Source organism: Trichechus manatus, unplaced genomic scaffold (genome assembly GCF_000243295.1).
Source record: "Trichechus manatus latirostris isolate Lorelei unplaced genomic scaffold, TriManLat1.0 scaffold00026, whole genome shotgun sequence".
NCBI lineage: Eukaryota > Metazoa > Chordata > Mammalia > Sirenia > Trichechidae > Trichechus > Trichechus manatus.
In genome coordinates this window covers 4,989,544-5,014,798 of record NW_004443962.1, presented here as the reverse complement: position 1 = coordinate 5,014,798, position 25,255 = coordinate 4,989,544, and the positions used below count along the sequence as shown (strand labels likewise).

The window sequence follows — 25,255 nt, the reverse complement described above, 5'->3', positions numbered from 1 at the left end:
TTTAACAAATGGTGCTGGCATAACTGGATATCTGTCTGCAAAAAACTGAAACAAGACCCATACCTCATACCATGCACAAAAACTAACTCAAAATGGATCAAAGACTTAAATATAAAATCGAAAACGATAAAGATCATGGAAGAAAAAACAGGGACAACGCTTGAAGCCCTAATACATAGCATAAACACAATATGAACCATAAGTAACAATGCACAAGCACCAGAAGAGAGTCTAGATAACTGGGAGCTCCTAAAAATCAAACATTTATGCTCATCAAAAGACTTCACCAAAAGATTAAAAAGATAATGTACAGACTGGGAAAAAAATTTTGGCTATGACAAATCTGATCAGTGTCTAATCTCTAAAATCTACACGATTGCAAAACCTCAACAACAAAAAGACAAACAACCCACTTAAAAAATGTGCAAAGGATATGAACAGGCACTTCGCCAAAGAAGATATTCAGGTGGCTAACAGACACATGAAGAAATGTTCACGATCATTAGCCATTAGAGAAATGCAGATCAAAAGTACAATGAGATATCATCTCACTCCAACAAGGCTAGCACTAATCCAAAAAACACAAAAAAAAATAAATGCTGGAGAGGTTGTGGAGAGAAGGGAACACTTATACACTGTTGGTGGGAATGTAAAATGGTACAACACTTTGGAAATCGATTTGGCCCTTCCTTAAAAGGCTAGAAATAGAAGTACCACACGATCCAGCTATCTCGCTCCTTGAAATATATCCTAGAGAAATAAGCCATCACACAAATAGATATATGCACAGCCATGTTCACTGCAGCACTGCTCACAATAGCAAAAAGATGGAAACAATCTACGTGCCCAGCAACGGATGAATAGATAAACAAATTATGGTATATCCACACAGTGGAATACTACGCAACAATAAAGAACAACGATGAAGCCATGAAACATCTTATAAAACATGGAAGAAGCTGGAGGTCATTATGCTGAGTGAATTTAGTCAGTCACAGAAGGACAAATATTGTATAAGACCACTATTATAAGAACCCCAGAAAAGGTTTAAACACAGAAGAAAACATTCTTCAATGGTTACGAGGGTGGGGAAGGAAGGGGAGGGTTTTTTACTAACTAGATAGTAGATAACAATTATCTTAGGTGAAGGGAAGGACAGCACACACTACAGGGGAAGTCAGCACAACTGGACTAAACCAAAGCTAAGAAGTTTCCTGAATACAACCAAACACTTCGAGGGATACAGTAGCAGGGGTAGGGGTCTAGGGACCATGGTTTCAGGGGACATCTAGGTCAACTGGCATAAGAAAGCTTATTAAGAAAATGTTCTGCATCCTACTTTGGTGAGGGGCGTCTGGGGTCTTAAAAGCTTGCAAGCGGCCATCTAAGATGCATCAATTGTTCCCAACCACCTGGAGTACAGGAGAATGAAGAACACCAAAGACACAAAGAAAGTAGTAGCCCAAGACACGGAAAGGGCCACATAAACCAGAGACTTCATCAGCCTGAGACCAGGAGAACTAGATGGTGCCCGCCTACCACCTGTGACCGCCCTGACAGGGAACAGAACAGAGTCCCGGATGAAGCAGGAGAACTCAAATTCTAGTAAGAAGACCAGACTTAATGGTCTGACTGAGACTGGAGGAACCCAGGAAAGCATGGCCCCTGGGTTCTCTATCGGCCCAGAAGTAAAACAATTTCTGAGGCCAACTCTTCAGACAGGGATTGGACTGGACTGTGGGACATAAAGTGATCCTCGTGAGGAGTGTGCCTCTAAGCTCAAGTAGATTAACTCTTAACTCAAGAGACTAAATGGGCAGCTTCCGTCTGGAGGTGAGAAGGGAAGGCAGAGTGGGTTAGGAGCTGGTTGCATGGACATGAGGAAATCAGGTGGAAAGAAGAAGCATGCTGTCACAGTTTGGGGAGAGCAATTAGAGTCACATTAACAGTGTATGTATAAATTTCTTTTGGGGAAAAATTAAAAAAAAAACAAAAAACAGAAAGTAATTCACCACGAGTCACCATTAAATAACATGTATTAGACACCTACAAACTTCAGAAAATAGAACTATTTGACAGAAAAAATAAAATAAGTATGTTTAAAATAGAGATCTAAAAGAAAATAAAAAACTGTAAGTAACCAAGACCCCACTGAAAACACCAAGGCAGACTGGAAAAAGAACAAGATTTATTTGTAGAAAAAATATGCTACATTGAAAGTAAAATCTCAGTTTTGGTTTAAAGAGCAGATTCGGTACAGAAGAAAATTTGTGAACTAGAAAACAGATTTGTCTGAAGAAATACAGTGCAAGGAGACAGTGCTAATAAATATGAAAAGAAATGGAGAAAAGAATGTGAAAGTCCTCTCATAGGAGTTCAAGAAGGCCAGCGTTTAGTGTTGCTACAACAGAAGTACCACAAGTGGATGGCTTTAACAAAGAGAAATTCATTCTCTCACAGTCTAGTAGGTTAGAAGTCCAAATTCAGGGTGTCAGCTCCAGGGGAAGGTTTTCTCTGTCAGCTATGGAGGAAGGTCTTTGTCATCAATCTTCCCCTGAACTAGAAGCCTCTCAGTGCAGGGACCCCAGGTCCAAAGGATGCACTCTGCTCCTGGTACTGCATTCTTGGTGGTATGAGGTCTCCCTGTCTCTCTGCTTGCTTCTCTCTTTTATATCTCAAAATGATTGATGCAAGACAAAACCTAATCTTGTAGATTGAGTCCTACACCTCATTAACATAACTGCCTTTAATTCTGCCTCATTAACATCATAAAGGTAGGATTTACAACACATAAGAATATTACATCAGATGACAAAACAGTGGACAATCACACAATACTGGAAATCATGGCCTAGGCAAACTGATACACATTTTTGGGGGACACAATTAAATTTGTAACAGCCAGAATCAATATAATGTGGGAACAAAAATTTGACAATGATTAAGAAATTTCCAGAATGATGAAACACATAACTCCTCTGATTCAGGAAGTATAATGAATCCCAGTCAGAATAAGTAAAATGCTGGAGACAGAGCCATTTTAGCAAAACTGAAGTACACCAAAGACAAAGAGACCTTAAAAGCAACCAGGGATTGGAAACCATATAAATGACAAGAACCTAATAACAAACATATATATAAAACTTCAACAACTTAACAACAAAAAGACAAATAACCCAATCATAAAATGGGTAAAAGACTTGACTAGACATTTCACCAAAGAGAACAATCAGATGGTCACCAAACACTTGAAAAGATGCTCAGCGTCATTAGCCATCAGAGAGATTCAAATCAAAACCACAACAAGGTAGCATTTTATTCCCACTAGGATGGCTAAAATTAAAAACAAACAAACAAACAACATACAGAGACAGAAAATAACAAATGTTGGTGAGGATGTGGAGAAATTGGAACCCTTATCTGTTGCTCATGGGAATGCGAAATAGTACAGCTGTTGTAGAAAAGTGTGGCAGTGCCTCAAAAAACTAAAAATATAACTACCTTATGACTCAGCAATTTCACTCCTAGGTATATACCCAAAAGACTTGAAAGCAGAGACTCAAAAAGAGACATGTACACCAATGTTCACTGCAGCACTACTCACAATAGCCAAAAGGTGGAAACAACCTAAATGCTCATCAACAGATGAATGGATAAACAAAATGTGGTACATACATACAATGGAATACTACTCAGCCAGTAGGGGAAATGAAGTCTTGATACATGTTATAATATGGATGGAGCTTGAAGACATTATGCTGAGCAAAATAAGCCAATCACAAAAGGACAAATACTGCATGACCTAATTTATGTAAAAAGAAAAGGCAAATGTAAAGAGAGACGAGGAAAAGAAAAGAAAAAAAAAAGCAACTAGGGAGAAAAAAACACATCACCCACAACCAACAGTAAGAATGAGAGCAGACAGCATAAAATGATAGCTTCAAAGTACTGAGGGACAACAGGTGTCAACCTAAAATGCTAGGCTGAACTAAATTTATGAATAAAGGTGAAATAAAGATATTTTAGACAAAGGCATTACAGAAAGCATTACTAAAAAGCAAGGCTCTCATTAAGGTGTATTTGAATATTTGAGGGACATTTCTGGTTTTTACAATGACTAGGGAGTTCTACTAGTTTGTGGAGAATGGGAGCTAGAAATGCTAACTTGCAAGACAGTCCTATACAATGAATAAATGTCCAATCCAAAATGCTGCAGTGGCCCACTGAAAACACAGAAGAAAGAAATCGTGGATCATGTGGGTTAACTGCCTGCTAAAAAACAAAATAAAAATGACTAAATTTTAAGGTATAAAAATGAAACAGAAGTAAAATACTGGAAATACTGTGATTTAGAATTAAAGTTTCCCAAGGTCTGTGTTTTATCAGGGGGAATAGCAGAGCTATTCAACAGTTTTAGTCTAAAACTGCATGGGTAACAACCACATAAGCACACAGACAAATGGAAAGTAAAAAAGGAAGAGATGTATGAGGTAAATATTAAGCAAAAAAAAAAAAAAAAGTTAATACAGCCACATTAATATCAGACAATATACATTCTAGAGCAAAAACCACAATTATGATTAAACAGGGCCATTACACAATGATAAAAATTTTATCTCGCCAGGAAGGAATGACAATTCTAAACTTATGCACCTAATAACATAATTCCAAACAATATAAAGAAAAAACAAATAAAAGGGGCATGGAAAAACTGCCAAATCCAGCATTATATTCAGACAGCTTAAAAAAAATCTCTTTTAGTAATAGTAACAGACAGATCGAGCAGATAATAATGTATAAAGATCTGAACTATTTAAGTAATAAGCTTGAGTTAACAGACATATATAGAACCTTGTAGTCAACAAACAGAAAATACGTATTCTTTTCAATCACATTTAAATCTATCATAAAAAACATGTTCTCTGATAACACTGTCAGTTGTAAAATGGTACAAATATACCAAAACATCCCTATAATTTTAGGATGTAAAAAACAAAAACCAAAACAAATAGGTCATCATTAAAATAATAAAAACATGATTATTTTGATTAACACATCCTACCGATATAATACGATCTCCCTTTCTGAGCTCTCCACTAAGATCAGCAGGTCCTCCAGCCAATATAAAGGAAATAAATATTCCTTCTCCATCTTCACCTCCTACAATGTTGAAACCAAGGCCTGTTGAGCCACGATGAAGAACAACTTTTCTTGGTTCCCTAAAAATTAAAAAAATATTAAACACCTTAAAATTTTAAATTGAACTTTATGTTGTATCTATGAGAACTCTCTATTGGTAGCTCTTATATTATCAACTATAAAAAAAAGCTAGAGATTCTTTTTAAACCTAGAAATTAGGCTTGGAAATCAAAGAAAAAAACTAGAACTCATTTTTATAAAAGGTAAAAGCCTGTATTAAAGAACAAGAAACCAAAAAAAAAAAAAAAAGGGGGAGAAAACAATGTGGAAATTAAAACAATATAAAAAGACTAAAACAAAACCCAAACCCGTTGCCATCATCAATTCCGACTCATAGCCTACTCAAGAAATACTCAAGTAATATATGTAACAATGCTGCAGACACATTTTATTGCCTATGAAGTGGTCACTGCCCCAAATCCTAGATTTTGTATAAGGCAGATATTTCAGGGACGCAGGTCCTTTCTTCAGTTTCCAAGAGATGAATCAGGACTAACTGGCTAAATCAGTCATTGTAATCCCATTCTCCTTTGTTAGAAGTGAGGCTGTGACTCTATTCTGGCCTCTGAAAGGGAAATTTTACTGTCTCTTCCTAAATCAAGACAGACCTTCAAATGGACAAAGCACATGTGTCCATAACTCCCGCCAGACCTTCCCCACCGAACAAAGGAATGAAGAATTGTTATTGCTGTCAGGTGTCATTGAGTCAGTTCTGACTCATAGTTACACTACGTACAACAGAATGAAACACTGCCCAGTCCTGCCCCGTCCTCACAATCGTTGTTATGCTTGAGCTCATTTTTGCAGCCACCGTGTCAATTCATTTCGTTGAGGTCTTCCTCTTTTTCACTGACCCTCTACTTTACCAAGCATGATGTCCTTCTCCAGATAACAGGTCCAAAGTACATGAGATGAAGTCTTGCCATCCTCGCTTCCTAAGGAGCATTCTGGCTGTATTTCTTCCAAGACACATTTGTTCATTCTTCTGGCAGTCTATGGGTATATTCAGTAGTCTCTGCCAACACTATAATTCAAGCGCATCAATTCTTCTTTGGTCTTCCTTATTCATTGTCCAGGTTTCGCACGCATATGAGGCGACTGAAAATACCATGTCTTGGGTCAGGGGCACCTCAGTCCTAAAGTAATATATTTGCTTTTTAACACTTTAAAGAGGTCTTTTGCACCAGATCTGCGCAATGCAATACGTCATTTGATTTCTTGACTGCTGCTTTCATGGGCACTGATGGTGGATTCAAGTAAAATGAAATCCTTGACAACTTCAATCTTTTCTCCATTTATCATGATGTTGCTTACTGGTCCAGCTGTGAGGATTTTTCTTTTCTTTACGTTGAGGTATAATTCATATTGAAAGCTGTAGTCTTTTATCTTCATCAGTAAGTGCTTTAAGTCCTCTTTGCTTTCAGCAAGCAAGGTTGTGTTATCTGCATATTGCATGTGGTTAATGAGTCTTCCTCCAATGCTGATGCTGTTCTTCTTCATACAGTCCAGCTTCTTGGATTATTTGCTCAGCACACAGACTGAATAAGAATGCTGAAAGGATACAGCCCTGATGCACACCTTTCCTGACTTTAAGCCACGCAGTAGCCCCTTGTTCTGTTCAAATTTATTGTTATTTGCACAGGGTTATTGCTTATATTGTGAAAATAGGTAAGAATGCCGTAGGAGAGAGAGAACGTTATAAAAAAGCTCTAGTGAAAAGGTAATAAAAAACAGTTAAAAGTACTATGTAAAAAAAAAAAACAAAAAGACATAAATCTGGAAAACATTTCAGGGAAAAAAGTGGTTTAAACTTCAAATCCAAATAATAGATAACTTTAAATCTGGAGAAAACATCTGAATGTATTATATTCAGGAAAATAGCAGATGAGTGTCACTACCACAAGTACTGTATATCTGATAGCTTTAAATCCAAGTGAGTGAAATAAATAATACTGTTGTCGTTGTGTGCCACTGAGTCGATTCTGACTCACAGCGACCCCACAGGACAGAGCAGGACAGCCCTATAGGGCTTCCTATGCTGTAATCTTTACAAGTACAGATTGCCAGGTCTTTTCTCCCACAGAGCAGCTGGTAGGTTCAAACTGCCAATCTTTTGGTTAGCAGCTGAGAGCGTTAACCATCTGCATTACCCAGGAACTCCATATATATACATCTACACAAATATGTGGGTATATTATATTTAGGAAAACGACACATGATGTTATCACCATAACAAATAATATACAAGAAAAGGGCAGGGCTTTATTTATACATTAAAAATAGAACTCTAAAAAAACTAGAAAAACTATCTTTTCTGAAAAAATTTAGTTATTTAATCATCATATGTAAGATAACCATTTCTAACATGTTAAAGTTATGTTAATTTAAAAGATGTGGCACAATGATTTTATAATATGCACAAGTGAGAAGATAAACAAGAAGCAAACAGAGAGGAAATTAAACTATTATGTGTTAACAAAGAGAGTACATGAGGGCATATATTCTGATTAAATGAAATATTACCTAACAAAAAAGTTAAAAATGTGGAAAAACTATCTGTTTTACAGACAAGAATAAGCAGAAAAAGAAAACTAAGTTGCTAACATATATTTTAATTGTGAAATCTGCAAGGAGGTTAGAGAAAAGAACAGATAATCTGTTAACTATTTTTCTCTTTACCTCTATAAACAGACACTAATAGAAAACAACAAAAATAAAAGCCCATGACAGATCAGTCTAAGATCATAGCCTGAAGACTAACAACCTTAATATTCATGTCACAAGCAAATCATCAAAAACACTCCTCTTTCTGATAATTTTCAATTCTCATTCCAAACACAATTCCCGAGCACCTATTAATCTTCATACATCATTAACTCTTGAAGAAGAGGACAAAACACCCCTATTTGTCCTTAAGGAGATCATTGCAAAGAAGTCAGGAGTCAGACAAGTAAAGAATAATTACAACAAGTTTCAAAAATAAGAATAACAATAATGTACTTAATAAAAACATAACAGCAGGTATTAATTGGCACACATTGAATGTTAAGTGATATAATTAATATGAAATATTTCTACAAATTATAAAGCAAACTGTACACAGTACCTTATTATTATACTGAATACTGTGAGAAAGATCTAAAATACTTTTACACTTAAATTTTTTTCCACTTATTAGAGTTCTTTGGAACTTAAAGAATAGTTAATCTACAGTTCAGTATAGTAATTAATGTTAGATGAAAGTGAGTTTTAGGTGTCAGGATATGAAAGATATGGATCAAATAAAGAAAATATCCCTTGTTGAATTCTGAACATTAATCAAACAATTGCTAGAATAGCTTATGGTATATTTTAATAGATCAGGAATATATAAAATGTTAGCTTTAAATATGCATATAAAATATATTCCTAATACAATTTTTAACCTAACCCAATTTCTACGGACAATTTATCAATCCTTAAAAAGTAGTAGTAATTTATTTGGCATATAAAATATTTTTACACTTCAGACTTTTCAATGAAAACTCCAGTGAAAAAAATTAAGGTTTAAATTCATCATCCACAGATAAAATTTTTTAAGTCCTAAAACTGTGGCTATCTTATGTGGCTGACTGAAATTCCATGTAATAGTTCACTTTATGTAAGAAGGATAAATGTGGAGTTTCTTACCTTGTGATTTCATCATCTCCAAGCATTACTTTTGAAACTGGTGAGTATCTGGATGGTGAAGCTGGTGTCTGGCTCAAGTAGGAAGATGGGCTAATATGGTTATCAACAGGCTGAGAAGAAGCTTCAAAACAAAGAAAGTGAAAAATACTTAAAAAATGAAACAAGTCATATAGCACCCCATCTGTGAATTATTAATTTTAAGGTCAATTAATGTATAATTCATAATTATTCATATATATGATTTATTGGTAGAGATGAATTATTTATCAGGTAAAAAATTAGACAAGCTTAGTTTCCAGGTAATAACTAGTTTAGATACTCAAATCAATAAAGCAACCGTATCCCATCTGGTTTCTTTTGAGAAAACAGACCTAGAAAGGAGTTTTATATTAACTTATTTGCACAATGTAATCCAGGACGGGTCATGTACAAGATTCTCATAGAAAAGATTAAAATAATAGGAAGTACAGTAACTTATTTTTTTTTCTGAATTTATTTTATAGACTAAAAACAAAACAAAAAAACCTGTTGCCGTCAAGTCACTGGGTGGGTTCGAACTGCCAACATTTAGGTTAGTAGTCGATCCTGCAAACTACTTGCACCACCCAGGGACCTATTTTAAGACTACATTTTTAAAAAGCCTATACACTCAAAATTTGTGAATAATGAAACTCAGAAGCTTAAACATAGGTACAAGAAGATCTATAACCCCATAACCAGCTCAGATCTGTCAGCCCGATTTATATCTATTCTTTCCGTAAAAGAATGGAAACCTGGTAAAAAGCAAAAACAAAAAACCAGCAATGATTATCTGTTGGTTCATTTCACTAATAATAAATATCACAGATAGGTTGTCATTCTAGCAAAAGATAAAGACAAGCAAAAGATAAACAAAAAGACAAGCAACAATTACAAAAGCAATTCCTGACTATCCTTTCCAAATACCCAGGTAAGCAACATATTTCAGTTGTAGCTTCCAAAGACACAACTAGTTTGAATCATTTATGAAACACACAGTAAGCAATATTTTACTTTCCTGAGGCTTAAAGTATGATAAACCTACAAAACATTTCAAAATTTAACAGTAATATTTATTATTCAATGAGCAATCTCTTCTTTCATCAAATTATTGAGAGTCCTCTATGCACAAAGCACTATGCTACACATTACCACCGCCACCACCACCAGCTGCTGTCACATCAATTTCAACTCATAGTGACCCTACATGTGTCAGAGTAGAACTGTGCTCCGTTAAGGTTTTCAATGGCTGATTTTTTGGAAATAGATTGCCAGGCCTTTCTTCCATGATGCCTCTGGGTGGGCTCAAACCAACAACTATTTTGTTAGCATCTGAGTGTGTTAACATTTGCACCACCCAGGGTCTCTACGCTACATACTGGAGGTACAATAATGTTGTTGTTGGCTGCCCTTAAGCCAGCCCCCAACTAATGACGACCCCATGCACAACAGAATAAAATGCTGCTTGGTCCTGTGCCATCTCCATGATGGGTTACAGATTGGACCACTGTGATCCACAGGGCTTCCACCGGCTGATTCTGAGGCAATTTCTTCCTAGTCTGTCTTAGTCTAGAAGCTCTGCTGAAATCTGTTCAACACTATAGCAACACACAAGACTCCAATGACAAATGAGTGGTGGCTGTGCATAAGGTGCACTGGCTGGGTATCAAACCTGGGTCTCCCATAAGGAAGAAGAGAATTTTACCACTGAATCACCAACGCTTCCTACAACAACAATAATGTAGGGATCATTAATTCAAATTACTATAGTGGCCGGGTAAGTGACATAAAAAGGTGAAGTAACCTGAGTGAAAGACAACAGGAAATGACTGGAACTATGATGTACTTAAAAAAACATATTTGCTATCAAATGGATGCAGTACCTATACATCTCTATCTGTAATCATACAGAAAGGAATAATTCTATAATGTCTACTGACATTACAGGGCTTGTAGGTCTATCATATTTGTTGATATTATGGGCTGACAGTGCCCAACAACAGTTGTTTCCTGTCCAGTTCATATATAATATGCTCTTTTTTATTTGAGCCAAAGGCCTTTCTACCAACAGTGCTTGACTTTGAACGTCCAAAATCTTTACTGGGTGATATGTAAGAGTACCTGTGATTTTCCAAGAACTGGCCACGCTGCTGTACTGCAAGAGACACCTGTGTAAACTCCCATAATCACTAGCCTTTTTAAGTCCAGAGTTTCCTCTGTTTTGACTCTTAAATTCCTTTGCTGTATTATTATGTTTGGATAGAACAAAAAAAAAAAAAACAATTGGACAGGAATTTCAGTCAAATGCCCAAACCAGAAAATATACCTCTTTCCCTGTCATATCCATACTGTCTCTTTATTCAATGAATACTTTTGCAGAAGTCAATCTCACATGTAAGGCATAGTATCTAAGACATCACAACAGAAACAAAAAACCCAAGCCTGTTGCCATTCAGTTGATTCTGACTCATAGTGACCCCATGTGTTACCAAGTAGAATTGCTCGATAGGGTTTTCTTGGCTGTAATCTTTACAGAAGCAGATCACCAGGTCTTTCTTCTGAAGCACTGCTGGGTGGTCTGAACTGCCAACCTTAAGGTTAGCAGTTTAATGAAACTGCTTGAACCACCCAGGAACCTTTCTAGGACAACAAGGACTAAAAATTAATGTTCCTATCAAAGAATCGGAGCCCTGGTGGCACAGTCGTAAAGCGTTCGGCTGCTAACCAAAAGGTTGGCAGTTCAAATCCACCAGCCGCTCCTTGGAAACCCTATGGGGCAGTTCTACTCTGTCCTATGGGGTCGCTGTGAGTTGGAATCAACTCGACAGCAATGGGTATCAGAGAATGACATCCCCCAAAGAAGGATTAAATAAAACAATACCATTTTTTATACGCCAAATCTCATAGAAAAGATACCCAGAGAATTACACAACAAAGAAGCCTTAGATATCAAGATTAATGACTCAAACCCTCCAAAGTTTGGTACAGAAGAAAGTGGACGAACTTAAAGTAAAAATGGGAAGAGACCTGTTTTGGACTGAACTGTGCCCCCAAAAGTTATGTGCTGTCAATCCTAATCTCTATGCCTGTGGTTATAATCCCATTTGGGAATGAGTTTATCTTTCTTATGTTAATGAGACAGGATTAGTGTAGGGTGTGTCTTGAGTCAATCTCTTACAAGATATAAAAGGAGCAGATTAAGCAAGCAGAGATGGGGGAAGATAGATGCCAGTCTACATGAAGATCACCAAGGAGCCAAAGAACAAGGAGCTTCCCCCAGAGCTGGCAGAGAGAGAAAACCCTTCTCCTAGAGATGGTGCCCTAAATTAGGACGTCTAGCCTCCTAAACTGTGAGAAAATAAATTTTGGTTTTTTAAAGCCACTCACTTGTGGTTTTTCTGTTAAGAGCAGCACTAGATAACTAAGAAAGGACCACTGGCCAAATAAAAATTTTAACAAGGCTTTCCAGCTGAAGAGAATGTAAATTAGAAGAAAGAAGATACATAATTCAAAAACATTTGCATTTTAATATAAGTACATAAACCACGTTCTCTGTCAGACCTACTGGACTTATTTTTGTCTTTCAGCAATAAGCCTGCTTTTATTCCTGGTTATTTTGGTTATTATCCATATTTTGAGTGTCTTCTTTTGGTTACAACCACTGACTGTGACCCTTTTATCTCCTGTGGTTTACAGGTAACTTCTTGAATCTTATCTCTCATGATTCCCTTCACAAACCCTAAATTTTGTATCTAGTACATAATTTGTTTTCCAAGTTTGACTTCTGCTCACTTGCAGGGCTACCTCTGCCAGAACCATTCTCTGCATCAATCGCTGATAATCACACAAACAAATACGATCTAGTCCTCTTTTCTGCTGACATGAGAAGAAATAGAGAATCTTAACAGTCCTGTGTTTGTTAAAGAAACTGGATTCAGAACTAAAAATCTCCCAAATCAAGAAAACTACACGTCTAGGTGTCTTCACTGGTGAATTCAACTAAAAATTTAGGGAAGAAATAAACCCAATTTTACAAAAATTTTCAGAGAACAGAGGAAGAGGGTATGCATCTCAACTCATGTTACAAGAGCAGTATAATAACCATAATATCAAAACCTAACAAGGACAGCACAAGAAAAAGAATTTCAGACATCACCTTAAGTTCACATTCATGAACAAAGATGTGCAACCCTGAAGAAAATATAAGCAATCTGAACCCAGTGATATATAAAATACATCATGACCAAGTATATTCCAGAGATGGAAGGTTGGTTTAACATTAGAAAATAAATCAATGTAATTTACCACATTAACAAGATAAGGTAGAAAAATCATATGATCATTTCACTAGATAAAGGATTTGATGAAATCCAACACTTGGATAACAGAAACTCTTTGTAAACCAGGAATAAAGGTTAACCTTCTTAATCTGATAAAGGGTTTCTACAAAAGATTTACTGATAGCACCATATGCAATAGTGAAATACTGAATATTTTCCTGCAGAGTGTTTGAACTGGAGGTCTTAGCCACTGCAGTAAGACAAGAAAAAAAGAAATGAAAGGTATGAAAATTGGAAAGAAAAAGTAAAACCGCCATTGTTCACAGATGGGAAGGCTGTATACATAGACAACACAAAAGCATCTATAAAATATTAGAATTAATCAGTGAATTTAGCAAGATTGCTGGCTATACAATCAATATAAAAAAACAGTTATATTTCTAATATATCAGTTACAATTAGAAACATTTAAAAACAATACCATTTATAACAGCATCAAGTAGTCAATGAAAGACTAATAGACCTTTACTATACTAAAACATTGCTGAGAAAAAATAAAAAAGACCTAACAATTGGGCAGAGATAGCATGTTCACGGATTGATTGAAAGACACCTTTTTAATCCTCCCTAAATTGATCTATAAGTTCAATATAATTCCAACCAAATTTTTTTATTAAAAAAATTTTTATGCTAAAAGGTTTTGATTCTAAAATTTGTTAAGGAAATCCAAAGGACCTAGAAGACCCAAAAAAATCTTGGTGAATAACAAAACTGATGAATTTACTTTAGCAGAAATCAAGACTTATTATAAAGCTATGGTAATTATGAGTGTGATATTGGCACAAAGACAGAAAAATAGATCAATGGAACAGACAAGTCCAGAAACAGACTCATACATGTATCGTCCACCTAATACATAAAAAAAGTACTACCTGAAACAGTGAGGGAAAGAATGACCTTTTCAATAAAAGCTTAGGTATATTAAAAAATAAATAAATAAATAAAAATTAAATCAAAATAGATCACAAATCTAAATGTGAAAGTTAAAACAATAAAGCTTCTAGATGTTCTTTATTACCACGGCACAGAAAAAGATTTCAGTGGGTCACTAAAAGCACTAATAATGAAAGACTGACAAGTTGATTGCATTAAAATTAAGAAATATTATTCATCAAAAAGCACCATTAATAGAAAAACTGGGTGAAAATATTTGCTGTAGATATAACTGATGACAGAGTCATTTCTTTTTTTTAATTGTGCTTTAAGTCAAAGTTTACAGTTCAAGTCAGTTACTCACATAAAAATTTATACAGACATTGCTATGTGACTCTAGCTGCCTTCCCTATAATTTGACAGCACATTCCTCCTTTCCACCTCAGATTTCCCATGTCCATTCAACCAGCTCCTGACCCTCTCTGCCTTCTCATCTCACCTCTGGACAAAAGCTGCCCATTTAATGTCATGTATCTACTTGAGCTAAGAAGCACTCTCCTCACGAATATCATTTTATGTCCCACAGTCCAGTCTAATCTTTGTTTGAAGAGTTGGCTTCGGAAATGGTTTCAGTTCTGGGCTAATGGAGAGTCTAGGAGCCATGTCTTCCAGGATCCCTCCAGTCTCAGTCAGACCATTAAGGACAGACTCATTTCTAAAATACATAAAACTTCCTTCAAATCAGTAAGAAAAAGACAGACAAACCAGGAGAAAAATGGAGAAACAATTCAACATCTCACAGAAGATGACAGCCAAAGTTGTCAACGAGGATATGCAAAGGTGTTGAAGATCATTAATCAACAGGGAAATTGAATAAAACCACAACAAGATGGCTCTATACAGCCACCATAATTTCCACAATTACAGCAGATCTAACAAGCTAGTAAGATGGAAGTCTGAATAATGGTTACCTTTGGAGTGAGGGTATCGATTCAGAAGGGACTTACGGGAGCCTTCTGTGATGCTAGAAACGTTTTCTATTTTGATCAGGATGATGGTTACAAAGGTGCATACATTATACAAAAGTTCATTAAGCTGAACTCTTAAAATCTGTGCCCCTTACTACACGTTAAGTTTTACTTCAATAAAAAGTAAAGTGAAAAAAAGTACTGAAAGATATAAATCAGACCAAAATAAGTGGAGATATATCATATTCATGGACAGAAAGACCCAGTATTATAAATATGTCAGTTCTCTCTGGACTGGGAAAGAGCCATACTCTTGCCTATTTCAAAGAAAGGCAATCAAATGGAATGCAGAAATTATAGAGGAATATCATTAATATCACATGCTAGTAAAATTTTGCTAAAGATAATTCAAAAATGACTGCAACTGTACATTGACAAGGAACTGCCCGAAGTTCAAGGCGGATTCAGAAGAGGATGTGGAATGAGGGTTATCACTGCTGACGGATCTTGGCTGAAAGTGAAGATAACCTGAAGCACTTACTGATGAAGGTCCAAGACTACAGCCCTTGATATGAATTATGACTGAGCGTTAAGCAAACAAAAATCTTTATAACTGAATTGATAAACAAAATTATGATGAATGGAGAAAAAACAGAAGTTGTCAACAATTTACTCTACTTGGATCAACTATCAGTGTCCATGGAAACAGCAGTGAAGAAATCACGTGACGTATTACATTGAACAAATATGTTGCAAGAGACGTCTTCGAAGTTTTAAAAAGCAATGACTAAGGTGTGCCTGACCCAACCCATGGTCTTTCAGTCACCTCATATGCATGTTAAAGCTGGACAGTGAAAAAGGAAGATAGAATTATTGATACATTTGAATTGTGATGTTGGTGAAAAATACTGAATAGTCCGCAGATTGCCAAAAGAAGAAACAGATCAGTCTTAGAAGAAATATAACCAGAATGCTCCTTAGAAGTGAGGATGGCGAGACTTTGACTCTCTTACTTTGGAAACATCATCAGGAAAGACCAATCACTAGAAAAGGGCATCATTTTTGTAAAACAGAGGTTCAGTGAAAACTAGGGAAACCCTCAGTGAGATGGATGGACATATCTGTGACAATGACTTACTCAAACAGTGCCAATGATCATGGAGATGGCACGGGACTGGGCCACATTTTGTTCTATTACACACAAGATTGATGTGATTATTTAATCACTACTCTTTAGGAATAGGTCTTCCATTTTTTAATGTCATATTTTTACATATAAAAGAGACAATTCAATTAAAAAGTTAACATTTTTCTCAGTTCAACAGTTTTTTAAGAAGCATATTTGGCCATAATCAGGGCAACAATTCTCAATTCATGGAACAACTGTCACAAATGTACACACATGGTTGTTTTGAACATACAGCCAATACGACACTTCAAGTAGTAAAGAAAATAATTTATTACTAAATTTGCATACTTCATCACAAATAGAAATAAACAAAGCCCTTATATAAAGTTTGTGTTCAAGACCAAGTGTATGTAAGAATTTTAAACAAGTAGTAAAATCCTTTCCTGTGACACAAAAGAAATATAAGACACCAACCCTGTTCATTAGAGAAGCTAAAAGGAAATAACTCAGTTATACTTGGGAAATTAATGAATTAATGAGCAGATAATAAAGATATTATTGGAAGACAGTATATACATTTCCAAATACAATCTGTATTTATTATGATTAGTGATGGCAATGAACTGTGACAGTTTTAAAATTGGAAAATACTGGTATTATAAAATTATAGATATTTCTAAAATTCTGTAATTTATAAAGCAAACACTTGGGAAAGCAGATTAGAAACAGTACATTTAAGATCTCACAGGTAGCTTTTAATATCAACCCAGTGCACAGAACAAATGAGGTTTTCATTTTCAACCAACACTAACATATTAAAACACATTTAAATCTCTTTTCAGCTTGGACATTAATCAAATAGGAAACCTGGAAGCATTTAATACCAATTCAATTCTACATAACAAAATTGTAAACAAATATAGTTAGGCAATCACTAAGAGCTTAGAGTACAAAGATAATTTTTGTCCTCAGATAGCTGAGAGTACAGAAGTATTTACACATGAATTTTGAAAAGAAAGCCTTTAAGTTTTAAAAATATTTAAAATCAGTGTTTCTCAAAGTACAGTCCATGAACTAGCAGTACCAGAAGCATCAGATTATCTGAGTGCTTGTTAATAAAAATTGTTGTGTGCCACAGAAAACTACTCAAACAAAATAAGACTCTACATTATTTGTAAATACCCTTTGGGGACTGTTATTTACAATGCTTTAAATATTAAAAGAAAATATTGCTATAAAGTAGTAAAGGTGAAATAGGACTCTTCTTATTAGAAAGACTTAGACTTAAAATTGAGTTTTAACTATTAGGCTAAAATGCTTAATTTTTATAATTCTTAAACTTTATATTGATTGTTGTTCATTTCTGTGCATCTAAGGAAATACAAATTTAAGCAGACTTACAGTTGGTGATATCAGGTGGTGCATAGCCATCATTCATATACATACTTGTAGGTTTTGCCACTTTCAAGAAAACAAAATCAGATGTGTTCTTTAAGGCAGTTACGGCTTCTTCATGAGTAACTTCTTCTAAACATACACTGTTCACCTAAAAGAAAATCCCAAAAAGACATTTAAGATTTTTTTTTCACTTGCGTCCTGTTATTTGGTTATAAACAATTACACCAAAAGGCAGAGAGGGAAAATGAAGGAATGATTTAAAGAACATAAAGGTGTGTAGAAAGAAAAAACCCATTTTATTGCCTAAGAAGGTTGTTACAACTCAGAATCGACCTGATGGCAACGGGTAAGATAATATCAGGACATACATGTGAAGTTGTTTATGTATGTTAACAGAAACTGGATGACAGCTCCTATTCCTACGGTTTCCCCAGCCTGACCATCCTCCCACTTTTAAGCATTTAGGAATTGTGTAGATATATTTTAGTTTTTGTTTTTTTTTAAAAACAAATGACACCATATTCAAGTTTCTGTTCTGCAACTCGATTTTTAATATATCTTAGAGATTTTTCCATACTGGGACATGTAGAATTACCTCATTTTAAAAACTTGTTTCATAGCATATTATTATTTATTAAATCATTTCCATGTTAATAGATCTAACTTGTTTCTAATTTTTGTATTTATAGGATATGCCAATGAATATCCTTGTACATTCTTCATTATGTACATGTGTATTTTAGATGGCTAAGTTCTTTAGGTATAGAATTGCTAACTCAAAGGGCGTACGCATTTTCTACTTAAATGGATGGTTAACCTTAACCCTGACCCTGTAACAAATTTACACTCACTGCAACACAGTGTGAGTGTGCCTACTGACTTAGACTCTTGCCAATGCTGAATATTATCAATTTTTAAGTGTATAAAATGATAAATGATGTTTTAATTTGTATATGAATTATCTTTAAGTTTTACTTCCATCATTAATAGTCAAATTGTGGATTTTTTCAAGTCATATGTTTGAGTCAACTTGGAAGTGGATCCTTTAGCCTTAGTCAAGCCACCCCAGCTGCTACCATGTTGAGAAGAGACGAGCTGTCCCTGCCAGGCCCTACCCAAACTGCAGAATTGTAAGCAAATAAATGATTGTTGTTATTTTAGCCTCTAAATTTTGTGTTTTCTTATGCAACATTAGATAACTGATACAAGAGGTAACAAGATTTGCTGAGGGATTCAATGTGGAGTGTGAAAGAGTTCTGGACCCAGGCAACTGGAAGGATAAAGTTCCTATTTACTGAGACATGAAGACTGCAACGAGCAGGATGTGGCAGGGGTAAGGGTGAGGTGGGGAATGAGAAGTTCAATTTTGGATACATTAAATTTGAGATGACCACTGAAACATCCAAGTGGAGACTAGATGAGATCTTCTAGGACACTGCTTTTCAAATGTTCTGATAAAAATCACTGTTAAAAAATGCCTGTATCTAGCCTAAGACAAAACGTGCGTGTATGTAAAAGTAAAACTGAAGTTTCACAAAACAATACTTATCCCATTAAGCTTTCTGACCACCTATCATTGAGTCTTGACCTAGTTTGAAAAACGGTTGATGTAGGGAGTGCGCACTGGCAGAGAAGAACAAATGTACAAGGACTGAGCCCCGACTCATTGCAGTGTTGAGAGATGTTAGGGAGATAAGGAGGCACCAGCAAAGAAGAATGAGGAGCGGCAGGAGGAACACAAGTTAGTGACTGTTAGGCAAAATGAATAGTGTTTGAAAAAGGAGAAAAGGTGTCAAATGCTGGATAAGTCAATTAATTGAGGATGGAAATTGATCTGTTCAATGGAATTATGGGAACAAATGCCAGACTAAGTGGATTCAAGAGAGAACAAGAGTCCTGCCAAGATGGTGAATCAGCACAGTTTGCTGGCTCCCTATCACCAAAACTGATTATGGAGAAACCATGAAGGAAAACATGGTATCTAAGAAATAAAAAAATAATAGTGAGAAATCCACTAGAGACAGAAAAATGTTTTGAATCCGCGTGTGTATGTGTGTAGGAGGTTCATAGTGAGGTGGGAAGGTGTGGGTTGCAGCTTGGGGAAAAGAGTGACAAGTAACAGGTGTGAGGGGATAAGTTAGAGAAAGTAATTCACGTTCTGCTCTTTCCTCTTCCCCATCATTAACTCAAAACAATGTCTGCCTCGATGCCACATAACAGGAGTAATGAAAAGGATGTAGTACAAAGGAATCTTTTATATATTGCTGATGCGTGAATTTTTACAAGTGGTTTGGAAAACAACTGAATGTTATTTACAGCGCTACTAATAGCATACTCCACGATCCAGTAAATTCTATGCATAGGTAAATACGCAAATGAAACTCCTGCACATGATCATTAGAACACACAGCAGCTTTTTCTAGAATTACTTATAATACCAAAAAAGTAGAAATAACTCAACCTACGACTGTACCAGAACAGACCCAGTTTATGTGCCTCCTCAGATTCACCTGCGACCACAGCCCCCTAGCCTTGGCTGCTTTTACAGCTGTCCTCACCTTGTCTCCTACTATGACCAGTTCTCTCAGGCTCTTCTGGAGTAAAGGCTGGGCTTGGGCATGGTGGACGTGCTCCACATAGGGAGAGTCATAGCATCTCAGGAGCTCATGTCTGACCTGTCCAGATCACCGAGGCTCTAGCTCTTTTCACCATTTTTTTTAGTTCAAGTGAAGTGCTGTGCCACAGAGTGTGGGAGTAGGCTTCCCTAACAGTTGCCCAGATTTGGGGCAGTTAACCCCCGTAGGGCAGACTCTAACTAACAAGAGATAGGAGACTAAAAGGGTCCAGGAGATAAATCCTTCTCTTTTCGCTCCCGGATGGCTAGATCCAAGGGATAGTGGTTCTACATTAGCTGTCTGGAAGACTGTCCTATATGATAAGCAACTGGCTGTATTTTCTTGCAAAGTTACAGACAGCTCAAAACATAAAAACTTGTATTGGCTTTCCCTCATTCCCTGTCCCATTTTCTATTTTCACTCACTCCTGAATCCCTGGGGTCACACCTCCCAGTAAAACCTGAGCACATTAACTTTTCTTTGTGTTCTGAGTGAACAACTATCTACTGAAAAATGGATAAACTGTGGTTTATTCATCACAGAGATGAAATGAAAGAACTTCATTTAGCTCTAGGTAAAAATATGAACAAGTCTTAGTAAAATGATACTGAGTAAAAAAGCAAGTGTAAAAAGACTACATATAGCACAATAAGCTTTTACAAAATTTCAATACAAATAATACTAAAAATACTTAGGCACATGTGATTAAATAATTTTTTAAAAGCAAAGGAATGAGAACACAAATTATTGATGTTATTGTTCTTGGGCTGGATAATGAGTTTACTAGTTTACATGGTATAAATAAAAAAATAAGTAAATTAAATTAAAACAAATGAGGGTCATGCATGAACAAACAATGACAGTGTTATAAGTCTAAGGATTATGATTCAGTTAAAGGATTATGATATAAATTCCATATATCTGAGCATCCCCCACTTCAACAAAAGGAGATGTAAAAGAAAATAAAACCAAAATGACCAAAAGAAAAAGAGTGGCGCTAGGACAGGAAATGGCAAATAAAGCTATACCAAGAATCATTTTTCAGGTTTGACTAAAGCAAGGTTAGTAGTCACTCATTTAATATTTTCTAGTAGTATGTAGAAATTTTAAAGTCTGTCAGAAAAAAATAGGCATCAAAATGTAAAAAACAATAGACTTCTTATACTTACTGCTAAAAGTTTATCTCCAATTTGAAGTCTGCCATCTTTATGTGCTGCACCTCCTTCAATTATTTTGGTTACATAAATACTATTATCCCCAGGAATATGTTGATTTCCAACACCACCAGCAATGCTGAACCCAAGACCTGCTTGGAAAATACCAGTTTTAGATTCTCATCAATAAATGTAAGCTTAAGCCCAGAAAGAAATGACTGATAATGAGAAGGTCATAATTTCATCACATTAATGTTTTTTTAAAATAGAAATGATCTATCTAGCTATCTATTTTTTTAATCCTAGGTATCTATTCTGCAATTGGAGACAATTATAGGCACTCCTAAAGTTATATATAGGTTCCTTAAAAAAAAAAAAATTTCCCAGGCCCCTTCTTAAAGTCTGTTTATAAATACATGTGTTTGTTAGTTCAGAGATGTTATAAATTATGAAAAATTGTTTTACTTTTGTTTCCAGCATAACTGTACTTCTTAGCAACACTTTTAATACCATCAAGATTAAAATAATTGAGAAAAAAACAATAAAATTATCAATTGGTGGTATGCAGAACTGATAAGGCTTTAGAAATGGTATATACCTTTGTTTTTTTCCCAATATTCTGTGAATTAACAATTTCAAATAAAGAATTCTTGTAACCATAAATCTCTTAGCTTCAATACTAGACAAATTTCAGTTCTCTATTCTTTTTTTTTTATTTGTTAAACTTCTGAAAGCCCACCTCTTCCATGAAGCCCCGTATTAGAATCAATATTTCCATTTACTCTAAATACCACGTTTTCAAAATTTAGAAATCACATCTTAACAGTCGTCACTGCAGAAGAAACTGCTCATAATACACCCATATATACTTTCCTCTTTTAACTTAGCCTGTATACCTGCATTAAATGTGCTTTGTAGAGAAATGATTATAATATCAACACTATATTTCAAAGTTCAAGGGTAAGAATAATCTCTTTTAAAGTTAGAAGTCTTTCACACAATGGTACTTAATACAATCAGGGACAAACTAATTTATAAATAAGTAGAGATTTTGTTTCCTGCTTTTTAAAGTTATTAAAGATATGTTATGGAAATTTTAAACACAAAAATCACATGGAACTTATTCTTAAATTACAAAATTTATATATGATCACTGTAGTAAAATGTATGTAAAGTATATATAGACTACCATAAGGAACTTTTAAAAAGCTGGAATCTTGGTAGAAATGCAAACATTCTGGAATTCTACTTAAGACAAAATTCAGTAAAAATGACGCAAAAATTATAAATATTCCCACAAATTCTGTAGCTGATGTGTCATAAATAAGTTCATAGTTACATTTACCTCAGAGGTTTCTTACTTAATAATTTGTTTTAGTTTGATTTATCACACACCTTTAGGACCTTTAATGAGCTTTATTTCCGTTATTTTTTCTGATACCGGTTTCCGTCTTTTTACGTACAAGCGTACGATAGATCCTGCCTCCTTCAATGCTTCAACTGCTTTGCTATGTGTTACATCACGGACATCTACTTCATTTACTCGCAATATACAGTCATTGACCCTGAGGAAAAAAAAAATAATAAAAAGACAATTTTAAACACCGATTTTTTACTTTGCCAATTTTTTCTTGGCATCTTTATTTTTAATATAAAGAGAATATTTACTCCAGAAGATATAAAGAAACTGCATGTTGAATTCCAATGTATTAAATACTAATATCAATAAATATAAACATTTCCCAGGGACCAGCAAAAGGAGGGAAAAAAAAGAAAAGTGTACATAATAGATTATCACACAAAAATTTTTTTAAGTTATTATTAGTATTTTTTTATTGTTGTGCTTTAAGTGAAAGTTTATAATTCGAGTTAGTCTGTCATACAGAAATTTATACAGACATTGGTATGTGACCCTAGTTGCTCTCCCTATACTATGACAGCACACTTCGCCTTTCTACCCCGGATTTCCTGTGTCCATTCAACCAGCCCCTGACCGTCTCCTGCCTTCTCATCTCACCTCCGGATAGGAGCTGCCCATTTAGTCTCATGTATCTACTTCAGCTAAGAAGCACACTCTTCACGAGCATCACTTGATGTTCCACAGTCCAGTCTAATCTTTGTCTAAAGCGCTGGCCTCGGGAATGGTTTTAGTTTTGGGCTATCAGAGAGTCCAGGGGCCATGTCTCCCAGGGTTACACAAAATTCTTACATTAAGTAATAACAATGACCATTTGTATGCTTATTTTACGCTTACTATGTGGAGGCATTAAGATACTTCACAAAAATAGCAAGCATCTTATTGAGCACTAAACACATGCCAGGCACTTCTTTTGGTGTTTTAACCCTGACAATAATCTATAAGGGAGATACTTATTTTTAACCCCATTTTACATGTGGAGAAACTGAGGCACAAAGAGTTTAAATAACTTTTCCAAGGCCACCTGGTAAAAGTGAAAGAGCTATGATTCAAAGATAAGACAACTGACGGCTCAGGCAGATTGAAAAACTAGTTTAAGGTCACTGAGTTAACCACTGGCAAACTGGAGCCTTCTCTACCCTAGATACCACAATTAAAAGAATGGAATTATTTCTTGAAATTTATACATGTTAATAATTAGGTCATTTAATTCAAAGGTTTCTTACGTAAGTAATTTATCTTAATTTGACATAGTAATACATTTTTAAAAAGTCTGATTAGCCCTAACCTTCCCCCCAGCTTACTGGTCTCAGTTTTTACTGCATGGTATTCCATGGGGGCGGGGAGGGATAGTCATCTCAAATTGGCAGGGAGGGGGAACACACACGATCAAAATATTAAAACTGGCCTCAATAAGCTTCTTTACTAATTAACTTCCCTTGGAGGAAAGAAATTCTATACTCAGTGATACTTTAGATGTTAGTACCATGTTTTTTAGTGAAACAAATGGAATGCAGTAATTTTCACATAAGTGGCACAAATAAAACAGTCAGGGACAGAAACAGGATGCAAATGTCAACATTTACACGAATGGTCAAATTACTAATTTCTATATCTAATTAATTTAATAACTATCTGTCATATTCATTGAGAAGTTTAGAAACTGAGGAGCTGCATAAGGTGACGACAGCCTGAAATAAGATGCTGACTTAACAGATCATATACAATCCTTAGCCCTAAAATGGTCAGGCTGCCACCATGTATAAAAAAACAACACATAGGAAAAGTACCATAATCTATCGCCTAAGGAAACAACAAAGTATTCTAAAGACATGTTCCAAAATGGAACACTAAATTTAAATAAGAGGTCAATGTTATTTTTCATCTACTCAATTAAGAAAATTTATTCATTTATTTAAAGTTTGCATATATTTTATTCTTTCTGGTATGGGATACAAGTTCAGATATACATGATCTCCTGTGTCTTTAAGTTTACATAAATGTTTCTCACACATAAAAGAAATGGAAAACATGTTGAGAATGCATTTGAAAACAGAAATGGAAACCTATGATTTCTATAAATCTGCTCACAAGCATTTAAACTATCAATCAAAATTATTATTCAAAATGCTGAATTCCTAAATGAAAAGAGGGAGACATGCTTAGACCACAATTATCCCATTCACTCATTTGAAGGTTGTCTGAGCATCCAGTCTATGTTAGTTACTACTATGATAGTGTTTATTTGTATTTATCTGTTACCCAGTTTGCTTTAAGAAAAACATACAAAGTGGATTCACCATCACAACATAAAGTGCAAAACATACCGCAATCTTCCATCTTGAGCGGCTGCTCCCCCTGCAATAATTTTGGTAATGAAAATACTTGAGTCATCTCCAATGTGTGGGTTGTCTGTACCTCCTGCAATGCTGAAACCAAGCCCTGAATTCCCCTGAGGAGAGAGGAAAAGAAAAA

General features: G+C 35.3%; 1 protein-coding gene across 9 annotated transcripts in view; it reads right to left on the bottom strand.

The window, feature by feature from the left end:
* Positions 1-25,255, bottom strand: part of DLG1 (discs large MAGUK scaffold protein 1) — a 263,904-nt gene that overhangs the window by 91,549 nt on the left and 147,100 nt on the right. For all 9 annotated transcript variants that reach the window (XM_023728734.1, XM_023728733.1, XM_023728736.1 and 6 more), the window contains 6 exons: positions 25,108-25,232; positions 22,759-22,928; positions 21,379-21,515; positions 17,598-17,742; positions 8,869-8,989; positions 5,063-5,219 (listed from right to left, as the gene is read on the bottom strand). In XM_023728734.1, the coding sequence (XP_023584502.1) occupies positions 5,063-5,219; positions 8,869-8,989; positions 17,598-17,742; positions 21,379-21,515; positions 22,759-22,928; positions 25,108-25,232 (855 nt within the window). The remainder of the gene's footprint in view (positions 1-5,062; positions 5,220-8,868; positions 8,990-17,597; positions 17,743-21,378; positions 21,516-22,758; positions 22,929-25,107; positions 25,233-25,255) is intronic.